This window comes from Paramacrobiotus metropolitanus, unplaced genomic scaffold (assembly GCF_019649055.1).
Source record: "Paramacrobiotus metropolitanus isolate TYO unplaced genomic scaffold, Prichtersi_v1.0 Parri_scaffold0000159, whole genome shotgun sequence".
Lineage (NCBI taxonomy): Eukaryota > Metazoa > Tardigrada > Eutardigrada > Parachela > Macrobiotidae > Paramacrobiotus > Paramacrobiotus metropolitanus.
The window spans coordinates 23,851-33,195 of NW_026570379.1; the positions used below are offsets into that span (position 1 = coordinate 23,851).

Genomic DNA, 9,345 nt, shown 5'->3' on the forward strand with positions numbered 1-9,345 from the left:
AGGTGTTTGTTATTTATTTATTACAGGTGTTTATTAAATACAGGCATAAGATCTTGAATGACATTAATAATTTTGGGTGCTTTTTCAATGTTAAAAATTTTAATCATCTATCTTAATTAGCAAAAGCTTACCGAAAATAAACTTAAGCGTCATAAATAAATTATAACTTCTTTTTTGATCGTGAGAACAGATATAGCACAAACGCCATGTTTTGCAGTCGGACATGTACACGAGACAATTTCCCAGGGCGCCGAATTTATAGCGGACTAAAAAGAGCACGAGAGTGATTTTTTTATAACCAACCATAAAAGTTGGCACTGTTTCATTTCCCTACAGCCATAAAGAAAGAAGACAAAATATACAATTATACAAAAATCGCCAGTCATCCGCTTAAAGATTAAAAGCACACAAAAATTTACAGTATCTTGGAAACTGTTACAATGGGAGTGGGAGTTTGTAGGAAAACGGTCACAAAATTCATGCTTTGGAAAAGCGGAATGCCTCCCCGCATAAACAGCTGCAGAGAAACACTCAAAATGTACAGTACCTTAACGCCGTCCCAGAACTGCACAATAAAAACATAAGAAAGCATAAGAAAACATAAAAAAATCCATAAAACGGGTCACAGATCCGGGACGTCAAAACAGGTGTCCGTAATGTCAATGGCACTGTTTTGGTCCATGAAATCAGAAACTGACAACGGCAGGTACGTGTTCAGCCAGTTTAACTCCGGAGATGTGTTGGTGAAGTCCAGTTGATGAAATCCGGCCGTTGAATCAGCGGACGATGCGAGAACCGGCATCGATGAGGACACCTCGGACACGGATGCAGCCGGCGTTGAATCAGGCAGATGGCTCACTTCCTCGTTGAGCGGAAGAGCGGCGTTTTGCGAGAATCGTGTACACTTCTGCTTGCATCTAAAATACAAGATACAAAACCAATTATGTGCAATCTACATTCCAACTTTCAGAGAACAACGCGCTGTAAAGGCACAACGAAATTTCGCCAAGGACAACCAGCCGCAAGACATTCCAGTCATCGACATTCCGCCGCAAAAGCCATGACTGTTGTAAAGGTCAAGCTGATTAAACAAACCAAGAAACCTGTCGAATTCTTTTGCGGCAGATTGTCGCAGAATTTCGGAGTCCCATGGCGATTGCTTCGCGACCATACGGCCTGCGGCAAAGTTAAAAGGTTGTCACAACAATGTGTGACGAGTTCTTTTACCTGTGTGTGACCTAGTGTGTGTTGTGTGTATATGAGCCCTATGGGAAAGGTCAACGATGACCAGTACCTATATAGATTACAAATGAACCAAACAACAACTTCCAAAATGACCTTTAATGACCATTAACCATTGCCCACTGCAATATGTATACTATTTGAAATGCTCACTATACAGAACAATACTCGACCGATACTTTACTTAATTGAATGCCTTTGATGGGCTCTTTATATATGGATCGGGACCGGTTGGGGTGTGATCGTTAGTCGTTACTATGATGTCACTATGATGTCATGATATAAAAATGAGTAATTATGACGCAGTTATGACTGCATTGTCCTTGGCGTTCGACCTTGGCGGACACGTGGTGGCCGCATGTATATGAGTCATCGTGACAAGGTCACGAAGAAACTATGTCCCAAACCGAAATGTCCCGCGTCCGTATGATGCGCGGTCAATTCGAGAGCGGACACACCCAGTTGTCGGGGTGCGATCGCAGATCTAGAGAACGCAAGAATCTTACCGGCATGCTCTACACCATTCCGCTTGACGGGTGATTCCCAGTACCTTCCTACATTTTCCCGGTTCTGCAAAACAAGAAAGGATATTAACAGCTACGGCGAATATACAGATAGCGAGCCTAAAAAAATTAAGAAAACCAAGAAAACCTGAGAAACCTAAGAAAACCTAAGAAAACCTAAGAAAACCTAAGAAAACCTAAGAAAACCTAAGAAAACCTAAGCGATGCTAACCATCCTGCCTCTCCTTCTTCCGTATGCGCCTCTTCCCGCAGTGGCCACGAGACAGAGCGTAGTTGACCTTAGCTGTCCGTCCGGGATAGGTCAGCGCCGTGTGCATTTCGCGCTCTTGTGGGGCCATTGCATGACACTCGCTCGGCTCAGCGCCATTCAAAGCGCGCCACTAAAAAAGAAACCATGACAAAACACTGCTATTTAAAACCCCCACGGAGTTCCGACGCCAACCTTCTCGTCCAAAATGCGATCAATGGCCGCAAATTCTGTCAGCCGGTCTTCGACGCGCACTTGGGCGCACTGCTCCTTCATGTGCAGCGGGAAGGGGTTCAACGGATTTTTGATGCGGTTTCCTTTCTCGTTGGTTGCTTCTCCACTGCTCGATGTCGGCGAAGACGGGGAACCAGCACGGTACTGTGCCGACGATGCACTGACCATTCCATTCGTCGACATCCTGTGACCAATCACCATCGCTCTCGTAATTGTTAACCAATAAAATTCAAACGGGTATATGGAATAAATTCTTATAAGGACTAAATAATTGTATGATTTTATATATACAAGCGTGAAAACCGATTGTGCGTGCAACATCCGGTTCAAGAGTTATGGCTGTACGAAAAAATCTAAACAGTTTAAATGCATTCCGGTGTACCAAAAGTCTTATTTTGAAAAATTTTGCACATAAAAATATATAAGTAAGAAGATGGTTTTACACCGAACCAAAGTTGCACCATTTTGTTCAAATTTTAAAATAAATTTCAAAAATTTTGAAATTTATTTTAAAATTTGAAATAATGCTGCAACCGTGGTTCGGTGAAAAAACGACCTTCATGCATACTTCTATGTGCGTTTCCGTGGAAAAATTGGAGAAGATTAGTTTGATAACCTAACCTTTGGTACACTAGAATGCATTTAAACTTTTTGGAATTTTCTTACAGCTGATCTTCCGAACCGGATGTTGCACGCACAAACGGTTTTCACGCCTATGTATGCAAATCATCTGTGTCATATAGCAAAGCCAAGAAGTGTTTGGGAGTGTGCGAAAGTGAAAGTTTTGGTGCATATACACAAATTTGGTACCAAGTACCGGGCAACTTCCCTCGAACAACTAGCCAGCAAAGGCTAAAGGTCACATTGGCCACATTTCGTTTCCGCCTACACTTACTGCGGCTAGCGCACCTTTCGGCCACAGTCGTCTCTTAACTATTATTACCGATTTTAATTCACACGATCAAAATACATATAAGCCACAATTATGTCAGTACTATGTGAATGAAACAATATTTACCGTTTAGGCGTCGGTGAAGGAGATGCGCAAGAGACCGTAGAATCAGTATAGGGTGGGGGAACCCACAACGATGAGGTCACACCGGACACGGGCGCAGCCGGCGTGGAATCAGGCAGACAACTCTCTGCTCCGTTGAACGGTAACGCTGCGCTTTGTGAGAATCGTATGCATTTTTTCTTGCGGCTAAAATTCAAGATACAACCAAATAATCGAGCGAAGCGTATGGAAACTACACTAGCAACACATAAAGAACCGGCAAAACCATGCATCCGCCTCCGCCATAAACGCTTACCGACATCCTTTACACCATTCCGCTCGGCGCTCGATTCCCAGTACTGCTCGACATTTTTCCGGTTCTGCCAAATAAAAAAGAATATTAAAATCTGCCGAAAATATGAAGAGAAGATATTATTATTTAAATAGACTTAAGAAACCCAAAGGAAACTTAAGAAAGCTGATAAAACGTCAACGAATCTACCTGCCGCCTTCTCCTTCCTTAAACGCTTCGGATTCCGGTGCCGGCGCAGCGCCCAGTGGTCTTTCGCTGTCCATCCGGGATAGGTGTGTGCATGCTTGTCGCGCTCCTGTTTAGCCATTGCGTAATACTTGCTTTTCTCAGCGCCATCCAGAGAGGGCCACTAAACGTTAAGAGCAATTGCAAAACAAGAATCTCTACAGCCGCGACGGAGTTGTGATGCCCACCTTCTCACCCAGAATCCGGTTAATGGTCGTAATTTCGGTCAGCATGGATTCTGCGCGCACTTGGGCGCGCTGCTCCTGCGCATACAGCATGAAGGCGTTCAACGGCTTTTTGATGCGATTTCCTGTCTCGTTCTTGGCTTTTTCCCTGTTCGACATCGGCAATAAAAATAAATTCGCGTGAGTAAATGGAATAAGTAAATAAACAACGAGCCAGCGGGGGCTAAAGGTCACTTCGGCCGTTCTCATTTCAGCCACGCTACTTTCAGTCCACGATTTTCTAGAGCAACAAAGTGACACTTACTCGGTAGCTTCTACGCCCTTTTGCTTCTGGGTTTCGCCATATTTCGACAGTAGAATTTCCAGATTCGTTGCAATGGATTTCAGATATTCCATACTAGTCCATATTCCACACAACTACGAAGACAACGCGAGGAGACCTAAGAAGAAACAAGAAAACCTAAGAATACCTAAAAAAAAATCGAAATCCAACCCGGTAATTCCAAGCAACCAATGGTAAAATAAAAAATCAATTTTTGAAAACCGGTACACTAAGCGACTTTGTTGTTACCATCAATTTTTCGATTCCGGAATACAGCTAGTGACGGCAAACGGGCAAACATCCCGTTGCAAGGATCATTATCCCAGTAATCATTCCACAGATTGGGAATTTTTGCTGTACAGAAAAGTCAAACCATCTTTGCTGGCTAGTGCGACCAGCAGATTAATTTTCTGTTAATTAACAGAAAACTAGGCTCTTTAAATTAGACGTTATTGTATTGCAACCTGTTGCTGGCGCGAATTCTTCCCAGCTTCCAAGAACATCTTGCCGCGGGAAATCTGGGAAATCTGCCGCGGCAAAACTGCACGGTGACTTACGTCTCTCCTCACTCTGAGCCGGCCAGCTGAGACTTCCAGGTACCGAAGAACCGGCGACAATGATAACCTAACAGGACACAAATCAGCGGCCGTTTGAGGGGAATAAAACAGTAAAACAGTAAAAACACAGAGCACACTGATGTGGGACAGTTAAAACAAGGTGGGAACTAAACATTAACTAAGTGGGCTGCGACCATCAACTGATGGCTACAAGCCAGCTGAAGTGGTTTGCCGTTGCTGTATCGACCGATGGGCAGAGAATTTCGAAGGAGTGTTGTTCTCTGACGTGTTGTCAGGACAACAAAATCGACGTGGCTATTGCGCATGCGCTTCGTACATCGGCGCGCTATATGCTGTAGTCGTACATCCCATAGCAACGAACCGCATTACGTTTGCATAAGAAAACCTAAGAAACCTAAGAAATTCCACAGTATCATTCTGTAGTAGTTACACATGCGGGAAACACAGCAGATACCGTAAAAGGATACGTAAGTATATTGATGTTTCCAGCTTCCGTGAACACCGCTCACTACCCCAGCCGCAACAACCCATGCGGAAGATCTATACATATGCTCTTGTTAACGGATTTCGGTCTGGATTATCATTGTCTCTGTTGTAAAGTTATAGCCTATTTTTATGCATTTTCTCCTCTTTTATGAGTAAAAGCTATTATTTAGGGAGCTGCATTAGGACTTAGGAGTGCAAAATGGTGCATAATTGCCTCGTACACTAACTATAGTCTAATGCCTATAGTGCAGGCAAGTGTGAGTTATCGACCTTGATACAACACGTGATTTTGCAGACAGTCGTTTGCGAACTATGACACATATTGACAAACCGTACGAGGATGGGGTATTAAAATCAGTCAGGTCTGTTTCCCTGTTAGAGACCGAAAACAGTGTACTAGCGCATTTATATACCGAGAACTCGGTAGATTATTGTGCAACCACGAATATGTTTCCATGCATTTTACAGGAGACGTTTATATTAATTGGACGTAAACGTGCATTTGGTGCCCAACCATCCGAGAATCCGGAAAATCTTGGCAGTAGCGAGTGTAGCGTTTGTTTTTGCAGTATGCTGTGTCCGTGAGATTAGTGATACCTTGGTGATACTGTTATGGGGAATCCGCTTGGAAATGGAGCAGTTATTGTGATTATGTCACTGCACTGCCACCGATCAGCCCAGAAAGCCTTCAAAGCCATGCAAATGTGTGATGCTTCTTCTATACCCGATTATGCCAGAAACAGTCTAGAAATTCCCCCGGGGAACGTTGTTTTGAAGGACGTTAACGGAGCGTGTATTCCGGAAACTTGAGACGTAGTATCGTAATCACGGTGCCATGAGCCAATGTCCGAGGTAAGAAAGAACCTGTGTGGAAAAGAAATCGCGAGCAACCTTATGGGATATGCGAAGAAGAAAATTCGCGCGATTTGCAAACAGTTGCCCATCTCGTATGGAATCGCCGAAAGTCCATGGAGATGGGCAACCTGGTTTGCAAGGTTGTATGCTTGGAAGCTGCCAGTCCAGTGCACCAGTGCCACCGGGATCGGGGACGAAAGCCAGTGGATGAGAAGGCGTGCGTCGTTCGGGAGGGTTCTAACTTTGCGCTTTATAAAAGCGTATCTCAGTGAGCTTACTTTGCTATGCGTTCATAAGGAGCAGAGTTGGAAGCCTTCCAACATCAGTTCGTATCTTCCTTCGAGCGTCATTTTTCTGGATGCAAACGGAATCCCTACCTGTTACGGGGTTAATCCGCTCAATCTTGGAGCTGGCCAAATGTACTACACGTACAGACTGTACTACATTCAGTCAGCTTGGAGATTTAGTGGACGTAACCGGTGGACCAGTCACCAGGGGAAATACATAATATGGAGATCACCTTCAATTCGTCGGCCTAAAATGCCCCGAAGCAGTTACCTAGTCGGTATACAGCGGAATATTACGCACTGTCTGTCTCCTGCAGTGAATTCCAGCCAAGTTGACATAAGGCAAAAACTCGGCCCACGCTCAAGCTCCGACTCTGACCACTCAAAGTCTGACCCTGACTGTCCAAATCTAAGAAAAATCTAGGAAACCTAAGAAACCTAAGAAACCTAAGAAAAACCTAAGAAACCAAATAAACCTAAGAAACCTAAGAAAACCAAAGAAACCTTCAAAATCAGAGTCAGACTTTTAGTAGTCAGAATGAGAGTCAGAGTTTGAGTCTAGACCCAAAAACTCGAGTGGAGATGCTATACAGAATCAGTAACTCCAGTATTCGACTTAATTTCATGATTCCTCATTTAACACCAATTTATGTACCTGCAAATATACTTGACGTAATGCTTTCCAGCGAATAGATTCTTATGGTTTTGTAATTCTTGGGAACGATTTTATTGGGATTCTTCCTCGCCGGTTGGTCCTTATAAATGGTAGCGTAATTGTTACGCCAGTATGTTCTCTTATAAGAGCAGCTGCACCGAGATTGTCCCTTGCGAAGGCTCCGCTGGCCGGTGACCTCCGTCGACGGGAAGAGGATGCAGCGCAGCGAGTGGCGCGTCGTACAACGCGGAACTTTGTTCACGCCGTTGTCAAGGGGATTCCGACGAATACACACTGCAGCTAAAGTGCCTCCGTGAGGCATTCAAGGTGCACTGTGCATTCGCCGTCTCACAAACAGTAGTCAGGTGTGGAATGTGTAACACGAGGGATATAGCCACCGCTGTCATTCCGCAACGCACGAAGATTTCTGCTGTACAAATTGGCTCGCAACAGCGCGGAAAATCATGAAAAGCGTCAACTCCTAATCAACATGCTGCGTCTGCGCTTCTGTGAGACTGAATCTTGCTGAATTTAGACAGGAACACCAACGCCGAGAGCTGACCACCCGACAGGGCATCAGCAGCTGGACGACAGTAGCAAGGGATAACCATAGAACAGCCATTAGGTATCATAACTCCAACGTACCACTCGCGGGAATACCGAGTCCGCTAGTACCCACAAACCAGCACAATCTATCCATTCATCTGCAACGCAATAATTACACATAAAAATACTGTACCTATATAATGCAGCGCTTATACAATCGTCCGAGTGAATACATCAGTGTCTAATATCAATGTTCTATTAGCATTAGCCTATTACGGTAGGTAACCTTAGTTTCTTGTAATTTTTCAGTGAACACGAACCCGCGAGGTACTCCGTCCCGGCAGCGCGGTCCGCCCGAAAATGAGCGGCCGGTTCACTGGTCACACGGTTGCCGCTGCCTCCCGCACCCTGACGTTGCAACGACCATGAAATGGCCAGCCGAAACGCAAACATGTCCGCTGTCCGGTTTGAGGGGCCGCAGTATCCTTCAGGACCAGCGTGCATCGATCTGGCGGGAATCGGATGTGGATTGCCGGAAGCGATCCCTGTTTTCCGTGCAAGACGGCCTCCTTATTTGTGTTCGTCGAGTATCTTTCAATTATCCTGATACGTTTCTTGGATTTTTTAGTGGAATACATTCGGGATACATAAAGGATACTGCGCAGATACGGCAGTGACTTGGCAAAAGTGAAAAATCTGTAGGATACATAAAGGATACATACAGTATCTATATATGGTCGGATGCGACGGGCCTAAAAAAACTTAAGTATACTAACCGTACCATAGGTAAAACGGGAACCCCATTCCATCAGGATGATGTCATGGCTCTTTCGTGAGAGCAAGGGAGGAAACGATTGATAAGAGCATCGAGTCTCATTGCGCACCAGCTATCGGGTCGTTAGGAGACCAAGTAAAGTATCTTCTCCGTCTTATTCATGGGCGGTCTACAAAGGTCACAATTTTTTTATCATAGTAAACATGTAGTAATTCCACCGCCTCAGCCGACAGCCGAAATAAGCGGCCTAATTATACACATCATCACATCTAAATTAGCCGATGCGGGTGCTGTTCCCAGGACGGAGGCCGCATTTCCGCGTTGGATTTCAATGCTGATCCGCTAGATCTTTATTGGTCAAATCGAACACAAGGCGCAAGATATCGGAACATAACAAAGTAATAAAGAAACGAGTTATAAAAGGTCAATCTCATTCAATTTATCCGCTCCACCCGCGCAAAAGATACTCCGTCGCCCGTATCTTGGCTGTTTCCTGTCGTATCATCTTCCCGACTTTGGTGACCATGCGGGAGGCGTCTGGTCTCGAAGGTCCGAGTGTTTCGACGCCTGCTGCGCGGAACATGCAGTGTGGTGAGATGCATGATACTTCGCGGTTAAAAGTGGCATCAGGGCTGCTATGTCTGGACTTCCGGCCTTGATGCGGTGCCAATGCGCTGCATGTAACATACATACGAAGACGGCTGAATGTACACCGGCTCTCCAGGTCATAGATTCCCTTTATCCTGAATATTCCTGATGCAATTCAGTTATTATTTTAACCTACTGTATCATCGCCTGTACGTGATTTTTTAGTTTTGCTGCGCGCTTGAAAAATGTTTGTTCAGGTAACCGGGTACTTGTGTCTGAAAGGTTATTT

The 9,345-nt window shown here is 44.8% G+C and overlaps 1 protein-coding gene across 1 annotated transcript; it reads right to left on the reverse strand.

The window, feature by feature from the left end:
* Positions 1 to 622: 622 nt before the first annotated feature.
* LOC129599990 (uncharacterized) lies at positions 623 to 4,360 on the reverse strand. Its single transcript, XM_055498366.1, has 9 exons — positions 4,269 to 4,360; positions 3,968 to 4,112; positions 3,744 to 3,903; positions 3,558 to 3,621; positions 3,332 to 3,448; positions 2,209 to 2,431; positions 1,978 to 2,146; positions 1,749 to 1,812; positions 623 to 917 (listed from the first exon to the last, which is right to left on the reverse strand). The coding sequence occupies exons 1-9, from the start codon at positions 4,358 to 4,360 to the stop codon at positions 623 to 625; spliced, it is 1,329 nt and encodes a 442-aa protein (XP_055354341.1).
* Between the last annotated feature and the right edge of the window lie 4,985 nt (positions 4,361 to 9,345).

Excerpts from the sequence above, each read along its gene's own strand:
- LOC129599990 (XM_055498366.1), bottom strand. The coding sequence starts at position 4,360 with ATGGAATATCTGAAATCCATTGCAACGAATCTGGAAATTCTACTGTCG. Across the intron at positions 3,449-3,557 it reads GAATGGTGTAAAGGATGTCG|CCGCAAGAAAAAATGCATAC; the intron begins GTAAGCGTTTAT and ends CTTGAATTTTAG. Across the intron at positions 2,147-2,208 it reads ATCGCATTTTGGACGAGAAG|TGGCGCGCTTTGAATGGCGC; the intron begins GTTGGCGTCGGA and ends TTTCTTTTTTAG.